The sequence below is a fragment of the Amblyraja radiata genome, chromosome 18 (assembly GCF_010909765.2).
Source record: "Amblyraja radiata isolate CabotCenter1 chromosome 18, sAmbRad1.1.pri, whole genome shotgun sequence".
In the NCBI taxonomy this organism is placed as follows: Eukaryota; Metazoa; Chordata; class Chondrichthyes; order Rajiformes; family Rajidae; genus Amblyraja; species Amblyraja radiata.
In genome coordinates this window covers 47,150,029-47,173,573 of record NC_045973.1, presented here as the reverse complement: position 1 = coordinate 47,173,573, position 23,545 = coordinate 47,150,029, and the positions used below count along the sequence as shown (strand labels likewise).

The window sequence follows — 23,545 nt, the reverse complement described above, 5'->3', positions numbered from 1 at the left end:
AGTCACCAAACAGGGTTCACTTCTCTCCCAGCCTACATCAACCATTCAGCACATCGGCAATAGAGTCGATTGCATTTGATCCAACCTAAAACTAAAATGCCCTGGCTCCATCTCTCTGAAGGTACAGACAAAGATACTTCACCCTCACGGGATCATGTCAGAAACTCGAATAAGACTTACCAAGGGTGATGGGGAGTTTTGTCAGTCCTTCTTTGCCAGCGCTGCTTTGAATTTTACTACTCATTTGGAATGTCTATTGAAGTCAGAACCTCATTGCACTAAAGCTATGCTGTTTATTGACTGTTTTATTTACTCTTTGATAAGTATCCCTCAAATGTGTTTTTTTGTCATCAGTTCCATAGCTTTACTAGGTAGTTTTGTAGTTGCCTGGCTTGCATTTATTACTTCCCTATGCTTGGACAAGTTCCCTTGTGCTTGGATGAGAAACTAATAAAGGAAGAGGCCACTCCGGTGCTGTGTTGTTCTGTGCTCGACGTTCTGGGAATAATCAGGAATAATCTATGTTCTATGAATAATCCACCCCGTGCGATTTTCCAACACTCTAACAGCCATGACCGCACTCAGCACTTGACAAATCTTAGTTCCTGAATGTTCATAACTTCAGAATTAGGCCATTCAGCCCATCAAGTCTACTCTGATCATGGCTGATCCATCTCAACCCCATTCTCTGCCTTTTCCCCATAACCCCTGAAACTCGTAGCAATCTAGAATCTGTCAATCTCGGCCTTAAAAATATCCATTGACTTGGCCTCCACAGCCATCTATGGCAAAGAATTCCTCAGATTCACCTCCCTCAGACCAAATAAATTCCTCCTCATCTTGTCTCCAAAGCTATGTCCATTAATTCCGAGGCTTTATTCCTGATGTCTCAGGAAAATGGACAAAATCTCACTCAAGGTTTTATTTATTTGGATTTTAACACTGAAATTCTTCAAAGCAACATTGATTATTTCGATTGGCAGTGCAGCCTTCTCTGTTAAATGCTTCAAGAACGTATTTACTGGATGTATTAGTTATTCTCAGTTTACTCCACATACTTTTCAGAGTCCCTTTCCGGTACTTTGGGAATATTTTGCTGATGTGTTTAATCTGCAGCTGCATTTATTTCCACTTTTCCCTGTGATATGCACCTGATCTCAATAACTGCTAACAGGTTGCTCTAAATTGTGGCCAAATTCCACACCTCAATTTTCCTTGTTTGCTATTCATATTTATCAATCTATCATCTGTGGTCGAGCACAAGATCACAAGTCAAAATTAATAAAGTACAAACCAAAATGACAGTATTTAACGTGGTGCTATGCATCAATGGTTGCCTGACAATGCTCTACATTTCCCTTTTACATTTCCATACTTGACCTTAATTTTCAACAATTGGCAAAAAAAAGAACGTGCATGTTATAATTTGCCGAAGAGCACAGCATTTGAAAATCCAAGCCATTATTCTTCATTTTCTCATACTGCGCACTGGACTTGGCACAAATACTGATTAGCCTTCCTTTGAAAACTTGCCATTGTCAATGCAAACAAACAAACCCTGGCAATAGTGAAAAAGAAAATGTGAGCCTAATTAGTCTGAATAAGATCTGGCTGTCAGACCTTCTACCAAAGGTGGGCATGAACAAGTCATATTGAATAAAAAAGGCCACATTGCCTCACCAGGAGGACCAATTCCTGTTCTAAGTTTCCTCTCCACTTATTACTATTTGGTCCATCAGCACAGCCTAACTTGCCGGGCATGTCCTACAACTTCTATCGCCACTTGGCCTGCCCTTCTGTTACAATCATACAACCATAGTTGTACAACACATAGAAACAGTCCCTTCAATCTACCACATCCACGTTGACCTTTTGCCCACCCACACCAATCCCATTTGCCTGCAATGGGAGAATGGTCCCGGCGATGATTGGGTTAACATATTAATATAATATCAAGGGGGGGTAGTTAGCGTGTGTGTCGGGGTGGTTAGTGCGTGTGACGCCGCATGCCGCCCTCCCAGCCCCCACCCCCCCCACTGCAACCGGGCGTTGGAGGAACAGACCCAACGGGTCTGCACTTGGTCTAGTATTATTTATAAAAATGGCTCATATATCTGGTTATCTGCAGAGTGTCAATAGGGCAATGATAACTATGGAGCAATGATAATAAGGACAGCACGGTGGCGCAGCGGTAGAGTTGCTGCCTTCCAGCACCAGAGCCCCAGGTTCAATCCTGACTATGGCTGCTGTCTGTCATGAGGTTTGTATGTTCTCCTTGTAACTGTGTGGGTTTTCCCTGGGGTGCTTTTTCCCTTTTTTCAGATTTAGTTATTAGTTTATAAAATGTTAAAATTGAAGCAGTACGAAAATTGTATAACTGTTATGTCGATTACTTTCTCTTTGTAAAATTGCTTCTAATAAAATATATATATTTAATAAATAAATAAATAAATGTGGTCAGATGGTCAAACAACAATCTTTTAGCCCACACATCTCCAAGACAAAATTGCCAAGTGAAAATTTGTCAACGCAGCTTATGAAAATAAAAACTGATTACATCGTTTAGTTCATCATGAGAGAAGATGAAGCTGTGTTCAAACCTTTGTTACTCACCTAGGCAATCCTGGCTCCAGTATCCTTTGCAACACTTGGATACAGTGACGTTCTTCTTACACATATGTCTGCAACCGACTTGTGTAATTTGCTGCTCTCCACCCATGTCCACAGTAAAACTTTCAAATTGAATTGGTAATAAAACATAAATTCATTAAAATACTGGCAAGCACATAAATATTTAACAATATTTTCCTTAATAAGAGTAACTTATCAAGGTGCTTTTCTAATCTGGTCTTCTAAAATGCAGAATGTAGAAACAAGGAACTGCTGCTGCTGGTTTACCAAGAAAAGACACAAAATGCTGGAATAACTGAGTATGTCAGGCAGCATCTGTGGAGAACATGGATAGTTGATGTTTCACGTCAGGACTCTTCTTCAGACTAACATTCTCCCGACCCGAAACATCGTCTATCCATGTTCTCCAGGGATCTCTTGGTCCTGATGAAGGGTCATTGACTACCCCACTGCCTCCATGATGCTGCCGGACCCACTTTCCAAAGTTCACATCTTTTCCAGAGAAAAACTGTCAAATCATATTTGATTTTAAATAATTATTTTAGGAGCTTTGGGAAGATACTATTCAGAGTATTTCTAATTATGAACATTTCTTTGGTTATTCTTTACACCAGCTCCTACCGGGATAAATGGGAAACGTTCTGGATATTTCCATCATATCAATCTTACCGTCAAACATCTCCTGCTGATGTATCAAAATTCTCAACTGTTGAGAATAAACTTGATTGAACAGATTTATTTGACCCTACAGGACTGAGCCTGGTGTCCACTCCCTAATGTTTCCATACAGGTTGTGATGACAAGCATGGCATTTGCTGCCCATTCTAGTCTACTTGTAAATGATAGTGGTTCCTTGAATTAGAGCATTCCACGTGGTGGTTAAATCACAAAGTGCTGGAGGAACTCAGTGCGTACGGGCAACCTCTGTGGAGATGATATTTCAGGTCTTCAGACTGACATGGGGATGTTGCATATCAATGGATACAGTAATTGCAGGACCCTTGATGTACAGGGGAATTTGAAGTGTAAGTCCACAGTTCTCTGTAAGTAGCAACACTTCGATAGGGTGGTAAAGGGGAGTATTTCCCTCCCCTGGCTCCAAGTCCGAGGAAGTGTCTCAACCCGAAACGTCACTTATTTCTTCTCTCCAGCGATGCTACCTGACCCATTGAGTTTCTCCAGCATTTTGTGTCTATCTTCATGGTTAAGGCACACCTGCATTCATTGATCAGTTGAGTATAAGTGTTGCAGCTGCAGAAATCTTTAGTCAAGTCACGTTTGGAGTAATGAGTGCAGTTCTGGTTGCACACTACAGAGAGGAGAGGGTGCAGAAAAGGTTCACCATGATATCGCTGGGTTGGAGACTAATAGCTACAAGGGGCAGTTGGACAAATTTGGGTTGTTTTCTCTGACCATCACAGGCCGAGGAGCAACCTGATAGAAGTACGTACACTTATGAAAGACATGGTTGTGGTCAATAGCCAAGAGTCTTTTTCCCCAAGGTGGGAATATCAGAGAGGGGAAGTTTAAATAAGGTGCAGACGGATTTATTACACCCATATACATAAGAGAATGGTGGGTGCCTGGAAAGCTCTGTCGAGAGAGATGGTATATTCAGATACAACAATATTTTAGAGGCATTTAAGCAGATACATGAAGATGGAGGGAATAAAGGGATTCAGATCATGTGCGAGCAGATGGAATTAGTTGGATTGGCATTAATTGGATTGCATACTACTTTTGCATAGTCAACACATTGCACCAGGAGGAGTGGATGTTGAGTACAGTTGCAGGGAGGCTAACTGAGTGGACTTCATAACAAAAGGAGTGCATCTCGAGACATTAAAGTTGCAGCCATGTAAACAAGTTGTCAACACAACAGACTCTTGACACAAGCTGCTTAAGACTTTTGCAAGGTCAGGAAGGCATGCAGTCTCTTACAATCAGCATTTTGGTAAACATATCCACAATTCTACTCAAAATTCCAGCCAAAGGAAATCTTCAATTTGCATCAAAACTTAGTGATCAAAGATTCTTAGAATATGATTCAGTCGGTTGTAAATGGCAGCCTTGCCTTTGACAAACCTCAGAGTATTAGTAACGTATTAAGGAAGAAAAGACTATGCCAGATTTAACTTGGCAAGATACTTCACAGCACAACCTCATGAGTATATTGTAACCAGTTTTACTAACCAGCAATTGTACAAAAACTCTTATATGAATTATAAAGGAATACTTAATACCAAGATATTGAAAGAATTAACAAAATTTGGCAAGAATTAACACTAATTAAAGTAAACATAATACAAAACCATAAAATACAAAAGATGTTTTATTCTCAATGTTAGCATATACCTCTCAATCTCGACTGCCTAATGCCCAAATTGTTAACATATGCAAGATTCTGGATGCGTTTTCAGTCCATTTTAATCTCTTGGATTACCTCTAAACTAAACATATTTGCAAATAAACTCATTCCATTGGCAGAAGTGCAAGTGTGTTCAGGAAAGTTTAGTTCAGTTACAACTGGACACATTATATGTCACTATTTGTTATTAATATGTAGGATGGGGGTGTCACCGGCACTTAATGCCCATGTCCTATTATCCTTTACACAAGTTTACATACCGTCTTGTTAAACCTGCCAGTGGTGAAGTTACTCCCATAACGATATTGAGTAAGGAAGTTGGATTTTAACCCAGTGGCATTTAGACAATAGACAATAGGTGCAGGAGTAGGTCATTTGGCCCTTCGAGCCAGCACCGATTTAAGTCACTGCAGTGCTTTCTGTGTATGATGCGCACTGCATCAGGGGCAATTTACTGATGGAGGTACTCAGCAGGTCAGGCAGCATCGTGGAGGCAGTGGGAAATTCAATGACCCTTCATCGGGACCAAGAGTATAGCCAGGCAAGTGAGCGAGAGAGATGAGATGGGTAAAGCAAGGACTTGCAGCGATAGATGGAACCAGGTGAGGAGTTGGATGTGTGGGGCAGACATAGGCAGGTGGGGAAGGGCTGGAATTGGATGACAGGTGTGGAGGTGAGAGTGAGTGAGAGTTTGGAAGATGAGAAGTAATAGATACTGGAAAGTAAGTAAGGAAGGTGATAACTGGAATTAGATGAGGGAGGGATAATGGATGCTGTTTCATGATTGTTAAAGTCTATGTCCAGGGGCGAGGGTTTGGGGTGACAATCAAACGATGGGTGAAATCTTGGGTGAAATCAAGCCTCTTGCCCTACACTCATCCAGAAAAAGAACATGCCACCACATTCCTAACTTGTATGTTGTACATGGTGAAAATGTCATGGGTGGTTAGGAGAAGAGTTATTCATTGCAAATTCCAAGCAGCTGAGCGAGTTAGAGAAGCAGCATTAATCTGGATGGTCCAGTTAGGTTTTGGGTTAACAATGACCTCTGGGATGTTGCTGGGGATAACCAAGTGATGCGATGCCATTGACAATGTAATGAACGCCACTGGCAATCCATTCCCCTCTTCAGTGATGTGAATGGGACCAGTGTTTACCACCTCATGCCTGAAAGTTGTCCAAGTATTGGGCAGTTCTGCACAGTGGCACAGCAGATGGAGCTGCTGTCTCACAGTGCCAGCAACCCAGGTTCAATCCTGAGCCCCGGGTGCTATCTGTGTGGAGTTTGCATGTTTCTCCATGGGTTTCCTCCGGGTTCTCCAGTTTTCTCCCACATCCCAAAGACGTGCGGATTTGTAGGATAAATGGCCTCTGTAAAATTGCTACTAGTGTGTAGGGACTGAATGAGAAAGTGGGATAGCATAGAACTAGTGTGAAGGGGTGTTCAATGGTTGTCGTGGACTAAGTGGGGTATGTTATTTCTGAGATAAATCTATTGTTGCATACTGGCATAGGCTGCTTCTGAGCAGTTGCAAAAGGAACTGAACAGCTGCTGATGATCATATAAACCCTTCCTCGTGAAGTTATTTCTCCTTGATTACCGTCGCCTTCAGTGCACTGGTCCAAATAAATGACTCGACAATCTCATTGTAAATGCCTACTACCCACGTCTTGGCTAGCTGCAAATGGGAACGATATTTGCTGATATAAGGGGATAACTGATACAAACGTTTCTTTCAGATCAAATATAATATGGCATGATCGACAATCTGTACAGTCTTTTTTTTTTAACTCAACATTTATTGACATAACAAAATACACATACAGACAAAACAAAGAAACACACAAAAGACAATCGCAAAATGACAAAATACAAATCACCTATTAGCATCGCATCAAATCCTCTTAACATTCTATCATAAAAGCATCTTATTAACAGGCACCAGAGCAAGCTCATCCATTCATATCCTTAATCAATCTTGGCATTTGTAATAGTACCGGTTTCCATATAATATTAAAGGCATCAGTCCTCAACTGGAGTTTAGCAGTTATACTTTCCATCAAGTATACATTTTTCAATCTTTCTCTCCACTGTTGAACATTCGGTGGCATTTCCTTTCTCCATAACGCTGTTATCTTTTTAGCAATCAACAGCATCACCCCAAGCAAATATTTCTGATTTTGAATATCTGTCTCTGCTGGAGTATCTCCTAATATGAAACAAGCCGGTTCCAAAGATAGATCCACTCCCAGAAATAATTTAATCTCTACCTGGATGTCTCTCCAGTATTGGTACAATTTGGGACAATCCCAAAAAATGTGTGTGATCACCAATCTTCCCACATTGTCTCCAGCATAAATTTGAGGTGTTACTGTATCTTGCCAGCACTAGTACTGTATCTTGCCAGCAATCTGTACAGTCTGTGAGGTATAAGTTTCAAAAGCACCAAAACGGCTTTGGACACCCAACTGGATTGTGCCAAAGTTACACCGTGAAATATTCCCGCATTTGGAGATGTTCCCAGGAAATTCCAGGCAGCAGCCTGGGTCTTCCTCGAATGTTAGTGTAGAAAGAATTTAAAATAGTGGCATTAATTTAGATAAATGGGTGGTCAGCATGGACTCAGTGGGCCCAAGAGCCTGCTTCAGTACTCAGTGGCCCTGTGATTCTACAACTCTGCCTTATTCGAGCCTGTAGCCATCGCACTGGTCCTGTGAGCTTTCACATTGATGTTTTCATGGCTGCTGTTTGGATGACTTTCACCAGTGTTTCATCAACAGTTCTGTGATCAAATAACACCTGGGCCAGGTGCAGACACTTTCCTTCCGGGTGATGGCGATGGTACTTGCTGCACTTGCTTCTCACTTTGATAATTATGTACGCTTGCAAAAGTTTAGCACCCGGAACAAGCTGATGCCTTCTTTCTACAAGTAACGTCATTAAAATTCTGTTCCTTGGGATACAAGCATTTGATACGAGTGCGGCACTATGGGCAATAGCTTGTAATTGAATGGAAACACCAGCATGTAATCCTTAGGATTTAACTCATTTAAGTGTAACAGTAAGAATCCTCTCTACCTAGAGGCTACCTATATGTCAGAATCCAATCCCCTTCCTTGTGAATCACTGCTCCCTTGCAATGTCCAGAGTGGAGGCAAAAAGTGTAAACGCAAACATGAGGCATTGCTAACTTACAGAAGGGCTATGATACCACAGAAAAGTACAGACTTTTAGTTATTGCGTTAATTGAAGCAAAAATTGACTGAGGGGAGACTCAACTGAGGTATACAAAATCAAACCTAGACAAGATGAACAGGAACAACTTATTTCTCTTAATTAGAGACGTCAATAACTGCAGTTAGACGCAAAAAGCTGGAGTAACTCAGCAGGTCAGACAGCATCCCTGGAGAAAAGGAATAGGTGGCGTTTCGGGTCAAGTCCCTTCTTCGGTTTAAATCAGCATCTGCAATTCCTACTCAATATACTGTAACTCCAGACATAATTGGCAGAAGAAAGGAGGGATAGTGGTTGAGATGTGGAGGGAAGAAGGGAAATTGAGAGAAACTCTGATGGCATTTGCAGCATGGACTAGTAGGGCTGAAGGGCCTGTTTCTGTGCCGCGTGACTATATAAGAGTGCTGGCTGAGCATTTACAGGTGTAGAATCCACCAGGCCACAGAATGAATACTGGAATCTGGGACTGAGCCAAATCCAGCTCTTATTTTCAACCAGGATGGATATGATAATCTGAATGGTTTCTACTGTGCCATACACTCATTGTTTTCAAAAAGAAACTTTATTCATTCATAATTTTAAAAAAATACAGTGTAATACTCTTGCTCAGTGTGCCCACACATTCAATATTGCGAGTATAATCCCCATCGTATTCACATATCCCTTTTTCCTGACACAGGGGGGTACACAATGGTGCAGCTGGTAGAACTGCTACCTTGCATCACTAGAGACCTGGGTTCAATCCTGACCTTCAGGGCCATCTGTGTGGAGCGTGCACGTTCTCCCTGTGACCACGTGGGTTTCTTCCAGGTGCTCTGGCTTCCTCCCACATCCCAGACTTGCAGTTTTGTAGGCTAATTGCCCTCTCTAATTTGTCCCTGGTGTGTAGGCAGTGTATGTGAAAGTGGGAAAAGAGAACCAGTGTGATTGTGTGATTGGTGGTCAGCATTGTGGGCCAAACGGCCTGTTTCCGAGCTGTATCTTTCAATTAATCCTTCTTTAGCACCATTGCAAGTAATGTGTCCCCAGGGATGATATCCCTTGTCTTGTTTAAGGTCATAACGGATAGGTATAGAATTAGGCCATTCGGCCCATCAAGTCTTCTCCGCCATTCAATCATGGCTGATCTATCTCTCCCTCCTAACCCCATTCTCCTGCCTTCTCCCCATAACCTCTGACACTTGTACTAATCAAGAAAGTAGCCAGTTTGGGGGGGGGGGGGGGGGAAGTTTGGGGGGTTTCCCCCAGATTCAGCCTCTCAATGCCCAGTAGCACTAGGACCCTAGAGGGTGGTCCTCTACCACAGAGCCTTGCCGTTGGCTGTACCGAGCTGCCGTCATGTACTGCTGCAGTCTGGATGGGCCGGTCTACAGCATTCCTTTACGGACATTTCACTGTGCTAGAAAATCGACAAGCTTCATTTAGACCAAAGAGAGTCTTTCACAGAACTGCTGGTCTCGATGTTCATCTCCAAGTGTGTCTCTCTGGGGACAACCCATCAATCTGCAAGTCCTCCTTGGCTACCCAGTATAAACTGTGACAAGGACCCTTGCATCTTTCATCAGACCCTCTTAGCAAACCCACGTTCTGCAAAGAGCTGGGAATCCTTTTTTTTGTATTTCAAAAATAAAATAAATATATATAAAATACAAAAACTGTACAAAAACTGTACAAATATTTTTTGGGTCTATACATTCAATAGAGTCATACTCCATGGATGGCTCGATTGTAATCATGTTTTGTCTTTCACGAACCAATCTTTGTTAAACCATAGCTATCCGTTCCATTCAATTCTTGTTTCATGTTTCAACCCCTCTGCAGGTGGTCGGACTGGTTGGTGAAGTGGATGAAGGGCCAGCTGAGTAATGGATGAGCGCAGCCCTGTAGTTCACTGTGGTTCAATCTGCAGACCCACCGTGGATCGGAGCAGACGGCGGCAACATCGTCCATGTACAGGGAAGTTTTGTTCCAAGTGCCCCACCACCCAGCAATATCACCCCTCATATGCTCTTTCCCTTCCTGATGGATTTAGCAAAGGGTTCGATACAGCCAGGCATGGAAATCGATATAAAAATATGGAGGGGACCGGGGGACAGGGGGGACACAATTTCTTGGCAGCCACGCGCGCTTGCGCACACTCACGAGGCTTCGGAGACTCAATCCAGTGCTAAATGCAGCTCAAATCTGCCTGGCTCGCCGGGTTAACCTACAGCCCTGCCTGGACTGACGGGACACCAGCGCTGCTTCTCCATGCTGGCTGTAAACCTGGGCCATATTTCCCGCAAGTCCAGGCAGGGCTGTAGGTTAACCTGGCGGGACAGGCAGAGTTGAGCTGGGTTTTGCGCTGTTTCTCTGCGCTGGCTGTGGGCCTGGAGGCACCGCTCCAGTCTGACTCCTGGTGGGGACGGGACAGCGCCGGAGAGCCGGGATCGATCCTGGCTGCGGATGAGGCGCAGGTCTGTGCCGAGTGTTTTGGCAAGTCTCCCTCCTCCAATCACCGCGCTCTATCCTCAGTCCCACACCCCCCCCACTCCTCCCTCCTCCAATGATTGCGCTGAATCACCATGTCCCGCCCCCATTGCCTGCTGACCGACGTCTCTCTCGTCCAATCGGCGCCCTCGATCAGCAGTCCCACCCCCACTGTCTTGCGGAAAGCGGAGATTTCACCTTTTAAAATACGGATTACAAAAACTGGGGGGGGGTCGTCCCCCACCACTCAAAACAGAGCGGGGATGTGTCCCCCCCTGGGATTTCCGCCCCTAGATACAGCACCCAAACAAGAGAGGAGAGAGTAAGCAACCTTGCCTGACTCCAGACCTGATGGGGAAGATGTCCTTTTCGCACCCACTGATCTGGACTGCACTACAGATGTCTTTGTAGAGCATTTGGATCCAGTTCTGGATTCTCTCCCCAAAGCCTACTTTGGAGACCACATCCATCACATACAAGTGCAAAGAGCTGGGCAAACGTCCCCATCATTCCACATTTACCAGCACCTCATGAACTCTCCCACGTACAAAACACACCCTCGCCGCTGCCCATGAATACACTTGTCACCCATGGTGAGATGTAACCGGAAGCAGCAGCTGGGAATAATAAACTATCGACAGAGAAACACCCCCCAAAACTTGCTAAAATGAGAAATCAGCTGAGCTAACCAAATATAATCTCTGAAGAAGGGTCTCGATCCGAAACGTCACCTAATCCTTCTCTCCAGAGATGCTGACTGTCTCGCTGAGTTACTCCAGCATTTTGTGTCTATCTTCTATAATGTCCCACCATCCTTTTAAAAATGTAAACATCTCCATTATGGAACAAAGAAACTAATTCCCAAGGTTACCGTGACACAATTTTCTGTGGCAGGACAATAGCTGGAAGTGGTCCTGTGCACTTAAATACAAGATTCTGAAATAACCTCCCTCATTCTTGATTTCCATGATAACGATCTTCAAACATTTACTTAGATACATAGACAATAGATGCAGGAGTAGGCCATTCGGCCCTTTGAGCCAGTACCACCATTCAATGTGATCATGGCTGATCATCCACAATAATGACCCCATTTTTGCAATGCCATTTCTTCTTGGTCCCAAAATTGCCCGTTTCAAACCTTGTGCATCCTAATTGCAAACTCATACACACCACAAATTTGGTTCGGCATCACCACCACAGCCTTGGCAAACCAAAGCTACAATATACAGCAAAGATAGACACAAATGCTAGAGTAACTCAGTGGGTCAGGCAGCATCTCTGGCAAAAAGGATTAGGTGACTTTCCGGCTTGAAACACTTCAGTCTGTTCCAGTCTGAAAAAGGATCTTGACCGGAAACGTCACCTATTCCTTTTCTCCAGAGATGCTGTCTGACCCGCTGAGTTACTCCAGCGTTTTGTGTCTATCTTAAAGTTTAAACCAGCATCTGCAGTTTCTTCCTCTACAATATACAGCAGCAATATTCCCCATACCAATTTCATCATTCTGCTATAACCATGTGATATATTTTACTCAAATATACTTTTAGATTTAGACAAAATGGTAGATCAAATTATGGAGGCTTAATAAGACCTCAGGAGTTGATATCGATGGAAATTACCTGCAGTCTTGAATCCCGATGCCTTGTCCAACCTTCTGGAAGCCACGAGGACAGAAGAGATTTTGGCTTATCGCACAGGAGGTACAAGCTGTGGCCAACAACAACTCTAGCTGCTCGTTGCAATGTTGCCGTTTCTAAGTGGTTTACAAACAGGTCAAGAGTTAAAAGCATTTAATTATCACGTGTAATGGAAATGGAACAATGAAATTCTTACTTGCAGCAGCATAATGTTTGAATGGGAGAGAAATGGGAAATTGAAAGCTTTACATTAGGCAGTTAGGAGGTAAATCCCACACCCTCCCCCCTCTCTGTTCAACCATCCACCTATTCTCTCCCTCCTCTCCTCACCTGTGCCCACCTATTACCTGCCACAGTTTGTCCTGCCCCTCATCTCATTTAGCTTTCTCCCCTCCCCCCCACTCCCCAAACAATCAGTCCACAGAAAGGTCCCAACCCAAAACATCACCAATACATGTTCTCCAAGGATGCTGCCTGACCTGCTGAGTTACTCCAACGCTTTGTGTCTGTTTTTATAAACCAGCATCTGCAGCTCCTTTTTTTTTCCCTACAGCCCAATCTCCATCTCCATTGAAAGAGGTACTGTTCGGATCTACACACATTGTTAATCCCAGTTACCTATCACGCATACACCTACGATCCTGTACCAAAAGTATGTTGAGTGAATAACTTGCTCCATTGGTTGTGATCAGACAAATATAACTGAAATCATTTCATCTGAATTGGGTTACACCTGTGATGTTGTGACCTGAGGTCATAGTTTTACCAGCAGATTTTTTTAAAACAGAATTAGCTCTGCAATTTGGATGAATCCAGGGCAATAAGGGTCCAATCAAGATTTGGGTGTAAATTTTAAACCCCATCTTTGATTGCAGTCACAGCAATGGGAAAATATTGAATCATTTCTTTCCCTAACTTTACTTTGATGTCTGACAGATAGGAAATATTAGATTGAGGAATGTGAAATGCTGACATTCCCAAAGATGGGAATTGGGTAATCAAATTGAACAAGTCATACAACCATATTTCACTCAGCCAAGAGAACTGTACTCATCAAATATCAAAGATAGATACAAAATGCTGGAGTGACCCAGCGGGACAGGCACCATCTCTGGAGAGAAGGAACGGGTGACATTTCGGGTCGAGACCCTTCTTCAGACCATCAAATATTGACTGCAGCTCGCTGATGGAGAGTCTCACTCACAGGGGGCTCAGAATGTCACTGATATCGCAATGGATATCGCAGTGGGGAGGGCCACTGGAGGCCTTGCAGCAGCCTGGGGCTCGGTCCCAGTGTCCCAACCACAGGCCCGGCTCGTTCGGTGAGGGAAGGCCGCTGAGCTCACCCCGTGGATCAGGCATCGGAGAGAAGGTGGAAAGAGACGGCGACTGCGGCAGACGCTGGAAAATGGCCCAGTGAGAGGAACCGGGGAGGTGGTCTTACCTTCAGTGTCCTCAAGGTCGGCTGCGGGAGGCAATCCTGGGGGAACAAGGGCTGAAAAGGGCCAGACATGGAGAGAGATGAGGGGGAGAAGGCAGGAGAATGGGGTTAGGAGAGATAGATCAGCCATGATTGAATGGCGGAGTAGTTTTGATGGGCTGAATGGTCTAATTCTAATCCTATTCCTTATGAGGGAATGAAGGCGATGGATGCAATGGGCCTTTGTGACCAGCTGCAGCTGGGACTGGAAATTGGTGGCAAAATGGCACCTCTTGAATATGGACTTAGTGGGCTGTTCTGTCTACACTGTACTGACTGGGGTGATTGTGTTCATGTTCAGGGATAGTCTTGCTGAGCTTTATGCAAAACATGTATTTCACTGTACCGGGTACACGTGACGATAAAGAAAATATTGATATTTATATTTTAATCTTCATTTTTCTGAAATTTGTAAAAAAATCAATTGTAGTAAAAAAAAAGTGCTACTTGTCACTATAGATATTCAAAGCACTTCAGGAGAGAATGGGAAATAAATAGAGGGACAGGCATTGGTGGGGGGTGGGGGAGAGAGGCAAGGAGGGGAAATATTGCTAGACATTAATAACAAGGGTCAGAACCCAACCAGTTCGCGGGGGGGGGGGGGGGGGGGGGAGGGGAGGGGGCGACTTGCTCATTCAAGTTAATCACCATTTCTAAATTGGAGAGCAGATAATCAGGGGTTTCATAACTACATGATATTTCTGAATAAATACCTGAAACTGCTGGTTTGGACATTGTGCTAACTGCTACTAGATAACGGGCATTAGATATTAAACCGGAGCTTAACACCCCACAGATACAGAGACAGCAAGTTACTCCATTCCAGTTACTTCATTATTTCATAGCGGAGTCAGTGGATATGGGGAGAAGGCAGGAACGGGGTACTGATTGGGGATGATCAGCCATGATCACATTGAATGGCGGTGCTGGCTCGAAGGGCCGAATGGCCTCCTCCTGCACCTATTGTCTATTCCCGTTAACTTGTTTTTCCTATTAATCCCCCCGCCCCTCCAAATCCATTGTACCATCTCACTCCTCCCCCATCTTGCGTCTTATTGTGACTTGGCAAAGAGCCAGCAGCCCAAGTTCAAGGCATCGGATTCGCTTAATTGTTTAAAATGTACAGCAGGAGGTCAAAGAAAAGAAAAAAAGCAACATGGAAACTGTGAGGTCTCCGGGCATTGGGTGACCGTGTTGTGGCCAGGGTCAATACCGCCCAACAATTGAAGCCGAAGTTAGACACAAAAAGCTGGAGTAACTCAGCGGGACAGGGTTGAGACCCTCCTTCAGAGGTTCTCCAACAAGAGAGACCTCCTGGTTTGTGGGCACTCTCGGGACAAACTGTGATCAATGAGAGGGGCCAGTCACCACCGTGTCTCCCCACCCCTCCCCTCCTGGTTAACCAGGGTGGAACCCATCAATTGTGAAACATCCAGTAACCTAAACTATCCCCATCGCCGCGGGACAAAATAAACAGATACTGGGGGGATATGCAAGGGCACAAGTTGCCTAGTCCCCTCTTTCGGGCATTAACGGGGTTCACAGCGTACAAGCCACAGGATGTGAAGGCGGGCAGGACAGAAGGAGAGGAGAAACTTGCCTGTGTAGTGCAGCCACTTGCTTACCTTCTCTCTCTCGGCAGCCCCGGGGCAATGAGTAACCAGCTGGACAAACAACAGCAGCAGCGCTGCACAAAGCGAGGAGTTGACACTTTCCATGTTTCAGCATCAGTCAGTACAGAGAGGGACCGCAGTTGTTGCCCGCTGCTCGCTGTGACAAGAGTGGCAACACACTCCCCGCGGTAACCCGACTCACTCACTCACACCACAGCCCGGAGACGCTCGCCTCCCAGATACCAGCGTGCACTGGAGATGAGAGCGAGGGTGGGAGTCCTTTCTTTTTAAAAAAACCCACAGCGGATAAAGGTTGCTTCGGAAGGAGTCCCTCTATGTATGTATATGATCTAGAAAGACCCGGGATTAACTTTCAAAAGTCTTCCAGAAAGCAGGATTTCCTTCTGCCATATCAAAGCGGGACAGATGTTCGGAAATCCGCCGCTTCTACGCTGCTATTGCAGATAAATGTCACAGATTTGGGGGGCGAGTCATTTCCCTTCCTCTGGGGGCGGGGGTGGGTGAACCGTCTGGCTGGGCAGTTGTCACCCCCGTTCTCCGTTCTCTCTGCCTCTCTTGCACGGTGCCGGATTTGTGCCCTGCCGTATTCACATCTGCAGTTCAGAAACCATAGCAGCGCTTCCTCCAGTGCCAGGCGGTGTCTATCTATCCCCTTTGCCTCCCCACCAAAGCAAAACAACATCCAGGAAACGAGCGTCTCTGAGCAAGAAGTATCCAAGTGGTGCGAGTCCTCTCCCCGCAAGGTTTAAATTGGTTTGGGATCAGCGTAGAGAAGGCTGCACTCTCGCCCCAGTAATACATTCCATCTTTGCTTCCTTAATGAAATCAACAACAGCACTGGGGGAAAAACAACTGCGTTTGCATATTTTGAGCTCTCCTGCAGTAAATCACGATTCACAGAGGCTTTCGCTGAGAAAATAACTACTATTTGCAAATGTTAGCGTTTTTTAAATTTGTTTCTCCTGTCTGTCAGAGGAAGTGGTCTGCGAGTTTGGTTATAAACTTCCCGATCTTCGGGTCATAACATATTCCCAAGGGTTGAATTGTTTTTTGATTAGACTAATCTGGAAAGTTTGAGATAGTTTCGGTCGGAGACAGGATTGCAAACTCTGCTCTCGTGTGCCTTTGCCTGATAATGAGACCGCCGCGACACAATGCCACAATGTACCTTTCACCAAATTGAGATTGTAACAAAAATCATTCGAATCAAACGGCATTCAAAATATGTAGGAGCCCTTCACAAAAGTTAATTTCCTCCTTAACTAAGTGCCAATCACGCTGCTGTGTGTGCCCAGGAAGTTATCGTTTCAATGCCACAATTGAATACCGCACTGTTGTGGAAGACACACTTTCTGTAGTAGATGACAGGCAGCTTCACTCACTCCCTATTCATTTATACCAGGTGGCAGGCACGGCAGCCCAGTCCTTATTCAATTTACTATGTAGCCATGCCAATTTAGTACTTCATTCAATGGAATGAATAGCTGTGCCAGTCCTGTCTGCATTCAATTGACTAGGTAGCCATGCCAACCTCGATCAGATTCATCTAACTAGGTGGGCAGATTTCCACAAGTCTACAACATTAAGCATGGAATCTCCCTCGGTTGCATTTCAATTAAGTTTGACTTAACCTAGAAAGATGTCCCTTTGTAACCTTGTCCTGGTTTACACACAGTTGTTCAGACACACCAATTCCATTCACATTTGTTTGTAAATCTGGAATTATATTCCTACATTCCTCCCATCACCAAGGGGATGCAATCATTTTCCTTCACACAGCTTAGCTACATTTGTTCATCTTTTTGAACAAATACATTGTGGTAGGATGTTATAGTGGGACAGCTAATTTTGATCCTTTAGTTGAGAAGGGCAGCAGGGAGAAATCGGTAAACTACAGGTCAGTCAGCCTTACATTAGTGGTGGGAAAATTATTAGATGGGATTCTAGGACAGGATTTATCCACATTTGGAAAGGCAAGGACCTATTAAGGATCGTCAACATGGCTTGGCACTGATAAATGACGTCTCAAGAAACTGACTGAATGTTCAAAAGTCTTCCAGAAAGCAGGATTTCCTTCTGCCATATCAGAGCGGGATAAATATTCGGAAATCCGTCACTTCTACGTTGGTATTGCAGATAAATGTCACAGATTTTTGATTGAATGTTTTTTAAGCGATGTCCAACAGGATTGATGAGGGCAGGACAGTAGACATTGTCCACATGGACTTTGCAAAGGCCTTTGATAAGCTCCAACATGGTAGGCTTGGCTGGAAGGTTAGAACACTTGGGATTCAGGGTAAATTAGCCAATTAAATCCATAACGTGCTTGGTGGTAGCAGGCAAAGGGGGGTAGTGTAGAGCAGCTTTTCAGATTGGATGCCCTGTGACTGGCGGCATGTCACACAGATCAATGTTGGTCTTCTGCTGTTGGTCCTATATATTGGTGATTTAGCAGGTTTGTAGATGATACCAAGATTAGTGGTGTCGTGGACAGTCAAGGAGGTTGTCTAAGGTTCCAACAGGACATAGATCCACTGGGAATGTGAACATGGGGATGGCAAATGGAACCTCATTTGGACAAGTGTGAAGTGATGCATTTGGGGTTAAAGAAGGCAGGACCCTGTGGAATGTCATGGAGAGACTTTGAGGCACGTTGAGTTTAGTATATAGTCACGAATACCGAGGTACAGTGGAAAGCTTTAGTTGCATGTTAACCAATCAGCGGAAAGACAATACATGATTACAATTGAGCCAGTCACAGTGTACATACATGATAACTGGAATAATGTGAATAACATTTAGTGCAAGATGCAGTATTGTAAAGTCAGATCAAAGATAGTCAAAGGTTATCCAATGATGTAGATAGTAGCTCGGGACTGCTCTCCAGTTGTGGTGGGATGCTTTAGTTGCCCGATAACAGCTGGGAGAAACTTTCCCTGAATCTGCATTTTGACACTTCTAAACTATTGCCCAGTGGGAGAGGGGCAAAGAGGGAGTGGCTGGGTAGTGACTTGTCTTTGATTATGCTGCTGTCCTTGCCTAAGCAGCACGAGGTGTAAATGGAGTAAATGGAACGGAGGTACACAAAAATGCTGGAGAAACTCAGCAGGTGCATCAGCATCTATGGAGCGAAGGAAATAGAATTAGAATTAGAATTAGATTTAGATTCCTTTATTGTCATTCAGACCTTTCGGTCTGAACGAAATTATGTTGCCTGCAGTCATACACAGAACCAATAAAAACAAAACATACAATAAACACAAATTAAACATCCACCACAGTGAGTTCACCAAGCACATCCTCACTGTGATGGAGGCAAAGTCTTAGTCTCCGTCTCTTCCCTCCTTGTTCTCCCTCTGCGCTGAGGCGATCGATCCAGGCCGGAGATGCCGCCTTCCCGTCCAGCGGACCTCCGTGGTGATGTCGCCACCGCCGAAAGCCGGAACATTTCATAGGCAACATTTCGGGCCGAAACCCTTCTTCTTCTAAATGAAAGGGAGGTTGGTTTATGTGATGGGCTGGACTACGTCCACAATTCTCTGCAATTTCTAGCGGTCTTGGATGGAGCTGCTCCCAAACCATGCTGCGATGCATCCTGATAAAATGCTTTCTACAGTGCATTTGTAGAACTTGGTAAGAGTTGTATGGGACATGCCAAACCTTCTTGGCCTTCTAAGGAAGTAGAGGCGTTGGTGTGCTTTCTTGGTCATTGCTTCAATGTGGGTGGTCCAGAACAAGTTGTTAGTGATATTTACTCCGCGGAAATTGAAGCTTTCAACCATCTGTAATTCAGCATTGTGTACCACTTCACTTCCTGAAGTTGACCACTCTATCCTTTGTCTTGCTGACATTGCGAGAAAGGTTGTTGTCTCCACACCAGGTCATGTTCTCAATCTCCTTCCTGTACTCCGTCTCATCATTATTTAATATCCAGCCCACAATGGTGGTGTCGTCTGCGAATTTGTAAATTGAATTGGATTTGCTACATGGCTGCACAAAGAGTAAAGAAGGGGACTGAGAATACATCCTTGCGGGGCAGCAGTGTTGAAGAACATCGTAGAGGGTGATTTGTCCTCTATCCTCATTGATTGGGGTCTGTTGGTCTGGAAGTCGAGGACTCAGTTGCAGAGATGAGTGCTGTGGTACATAGTTCACTTAAACTGGGAATATAGATAGAGAGGTTAGAGAGGAAGGTGTATAGCTTAGTCACATTTTATTTATTTATTTATATAGCACATTTAATAAACAACTCTCGTTGGCCAAAGTGCTTTACATTTGTTATAAGAATATTATAAACAAACAAACTACATACATATATACATATAGCCCTCGCTCAGTGGACGTCAGGAAAGGCTTGGGAATATAGATAAGATTTTAGTCTTGACTTAAAGGAGTCGATGGAGGGGGCAGCTCTGATGGGAAGGGGGATGCTGTTCCACAGTCTAGGAGCTGCAACCGCAAATGCGTGGTCGCCCCTGAGCTTATGCCTGGACCGCGGGATATTCAGCATCCCCAAGTCGGCCGATCTGAGGGACCTGGAGGTGGAGTGGTGGGTGAGAAGACTTTTAATGTGGGAGGGGGCAAGCCCATTGAGGGCTTTGTAGACATAGAGGAGGGTCTTGAAATGTATACGGAACCGCACAGGGAGCCAGTGGAGAGAGGCCAGGATCGGGGTGATGTGGTCCCTTTTTCGGGTGCCCATCAGGAGTCTCGCTGCGGCGTTTTGGACCAGTTGCAGGCGGGACAGGGAAGATTGGCTGATGCCAGTGTAGAGGGAGTTGCAGTGATCTAGGCGGGAGGAGATAAATGTGTGGATGATCTTTTCGAGGTCATCAAAGTGAAGGAATTGTTTTATTTTACCTATCATCCGAAGCTGAAAGAAGCTAGCTTTTACCACAGCATTGACTTGTTTGTCAAATTTCAGTGCTGAGTCAAATATCACGCCGAGGTTTTTGACGTGAGGTTTGAGTAGTGGGGTAAGGCTTCCAAGACTGCCTGCTATCATTTTGATTGAGTCCGAGGGCCGAGAAGGATGACCTCAGACTTACTCTCATTTAGTTGGAGGAAGTTCTGGGCCAGCTTAAAAGGACACAGCGTGCTGGGGTAACTCAGCAGGTTAGGCAGCATTTATGGAGAACATGGATAGGTGATGTTTCAAGTTGGGACCTGAAACATCATCTATCCATGTAATCCAAAGATGCTGCCTGACCCGCTGAGTTGCTCCAGCAATTTGTGTCCATTTGTGTAAACCAGCATCTGCAGTTCCTTGTTTCTACAAGGTGCATAGCTTGTTGACTGAAGCATCGACCATAAGAGTCGGGTTGCATGTTACAGCTTACTTGGATCAATGTCAGTTAGGCTGCACTTGGATTATTGCATGCAGTTCTGGTCACAACACAATGTAGTTCAAAGAGCTGCCATGTAGTAATATATTAATGTGGATAGATGGAAAAGAAAGAATACATCTGTATGTCAGTTGGTGAGAATGATAGCATGGCAATACTTGGAGTTTAAACCTTGGTGTTTAACTCGGGTATCCTAACCAGTTTTTTCACGTGATTGGAGCAGAATTAGGCCATTTGGCCTATCGTCTACTCCGCCATTCAATCATGGCTGATCTAGCTTTCTCTCTTAACCCCATTCCAATGCCTTCTCCTCACAAGCCCTGTCACCCGTACTAATCTCCTCTTTGCTAATATCAAAAAGGACTATTTGATATTATACTCTTGACATTTGTGAAGCATAACTCTTGGTAACTTATCTGTTGCATTTACTATAATGTTGGGTCCCAGTCACACGGGAGGCCTGGTTCCCCAACGCAACCCATTCCCCAATGCAATATTCCACCACTCACCCATTCCCCCAACGCAATATTCTACCACTCACCCATAGCCCCTAATTGCACAGGCGTGGCTCATTTCCCCTCATCATGGATGGGGGTGTGTGGACATGGGGGGGATGGCTGTGAGCGCGGGGGGTTTATGGGGGAAGGTGGGGGTGTGGGTGGGTGGGGGGTTGTGGGGGGTGGGCAGGGGGGAGGGGGGAGAGAGCTCAGAGAAAAGACGGGAGAAGAGCCATGGGGGAGAAGGGGGGTATCACGGGGAAGGGGGGCAGGAGCCAGCGAGGGGGACCAGAGGAAAAGGGGCTGGAGCTGGCGGTGCGATGGGGACTCACCGTGGGCGCTGGCCGCTGGTCGTTCTCCAAGTCTCCGATTTCCATTTGGCGACATCGGCAACATCTCTGACTCCGTGCCAGGCTGGGCTGGGCTGGGCTGGACCAGACCGGGCCAAGCCGCTTCCGGTCCCTCTGAAAATTGTGCCCGGTTGGAGGCTTCCGCCACCATCCAGAGCGTCCTTCAGCTCCAGTAAAGACGTTATGGCGCAGGAAGGGGCGGTCCGTCCCGCGGAGTAACAGGAGAAGAGACTAAACCACGCGCCGCTGACTGGCAGGAGAGGAGATCGATCTACGGTTTTTAAAAGATTTTTAAACCTCGCGAACTTTTACATTATGCCACCAATCTGAACGAAACTTGGTGCACTCGCAGCGCAGGAGAACGGCGAGTGAGCTGGCGAAAAATCATAGCGCTATCACGTACTGTTTTTGCGCAAATAGAAAAACCACACAAACTGTTAGATAACAAGATCACAGTTTTAGTTATGTAATAATTATAATTATAACTAGACTAAGTGGGACCCGTTGGGTCCCAGCATCACACGGGAGGGCTGGTCACCAACGCAATATTCCACCTCTCCACCAAATCCAATACTGCTCACCAGTGGGGGGGGGGGGGGCTGTCTGTTGCGCTAGTATCGGTGTTGCGGGCCGAAGGTACTGGTTTCCAGAGGGCTAGTATAGACATTGTGGGCCGTATGGATGCTTGGACAGGCATCCAACTGTTGCAATGATTTAAAAAGCCAAGCCAAGGCAAAAAGATTGGGCTGCAGACACCCGACAACCAAAATTCATTTGTGAACACAAACTTGTTAAAAAAAGGCGAGGCAAACAATTGGGCTGCAGACACCCGACAACCAAAATTCATTTTGTGAACACAAACTTGTTAAAAAAGGCGAGGCAAACAATTGGGCTGCAGCCACCTGACAACCAAAATTCATTTTGTGAACACAAACTTTTTTAAAAGGGCTGCAGCCGCTTTACAGCCGCATCGAGGGGACTCACCATGGAGTAGACGTGCGTTCAGTGTTATTCGCAGCTCAATCTCTGCCAGACTCTCTCGCTTCCTGTGTCTGGCAGAGACTGAGTGAGGCACGACACTTTCTGGTTTTATAGTCCCTCCGCAGCAGAGAGAATGGGGAATTTTGTAAAAACATTAATATCTCTCTCATTTTTCATCGACGGAAAAAATCCTCTGCACTCATACGGCGGAGGGGGGCTCTGAGCGAGGTGGCCAAAAATGACAGCTGTAGGTGGCGGCATTCTCTCGGAAATCGCAGCACAGTCGACCAAAAGCGGTCAAGATCAGAGATTTAGTAATATAGATAATAATAATAATAATAATAATGTTGGATGGATGGATGGATGGATGGATGGATGGATGGATGGATGGATGGATGGATGGATGGATGGATGGATGGATGGATGGATAAGCTTGATTGAACTCCTGAATCAGAAGGGTAAATAGAAGGACATATTGATGAACAGATATTGATGAAGGAAAGTTGTGTTGATGGTAAACGACTGCATTTTCCTGCTGGGCTTAATGACCTGCTTCTGTGTTGTACACATTGTTACATGGCGGTAATAGGTGCAGGTCATGAAAAACCCACTGAAGAAGGGTCCCAACCCAAATCATTACTTGTCCATGTGAGGCATGTGAAGAGAACATGGTGAGGCGATTACTGTGCTGCTCCAGCACTTTATACATAATTTTATTTCTACTTCATGTTCTTTTCATGCTCCACTCAGTACACGAAATGCCAGCCTTTGTTACTGAATGTCATTGGTATATTGTACGTGACACTCAATTTATTTTCCTTAACAATGGCGTGTGACATTGCTAATTGTTTACCCCTGTTGGCACACCCAAATATCTTTCTCCCCTTTAATTCAATGATGTTAAGTCGTTAACTA

General features: G+C 44.9%; 1 protein-coding gene across 2 annotated transcripts in view; it reads right to left on the bottom strand.

Moving 5' to 3' along the window:
- Positions 1–16,416, bottom strand: part of stab1 (stabilin 1) — a 245,543-nt gene extending 229,127 nt beyond the window's left edge. For both annotated transcript variants that reach the window (XM_033037289.1, XM_033037290.1), the window contains exons 1-3: positions 15,449–16,416; positions 12,326–12,459; positions 2,614–2,732 (exon numbers count right to left, since the gene is read on the bottom strand). In XM_033037289.1, coding sequence (XP_032893180.1) covers positions 2,614–2,732; positions 12,326–12,459; positions 15,449–15,541 — 346 coding nt within the window. In that variant the 5' untranslated portion in view covers positions 15,542–16,416. The remainder of the gene's footprint in view (positions 1–2,613; positions 2,733–12,325; positions 12,460–15,448) is intronic.
- Positions 16,417–23,545: the final 7,129 nt, after the last annotated feature.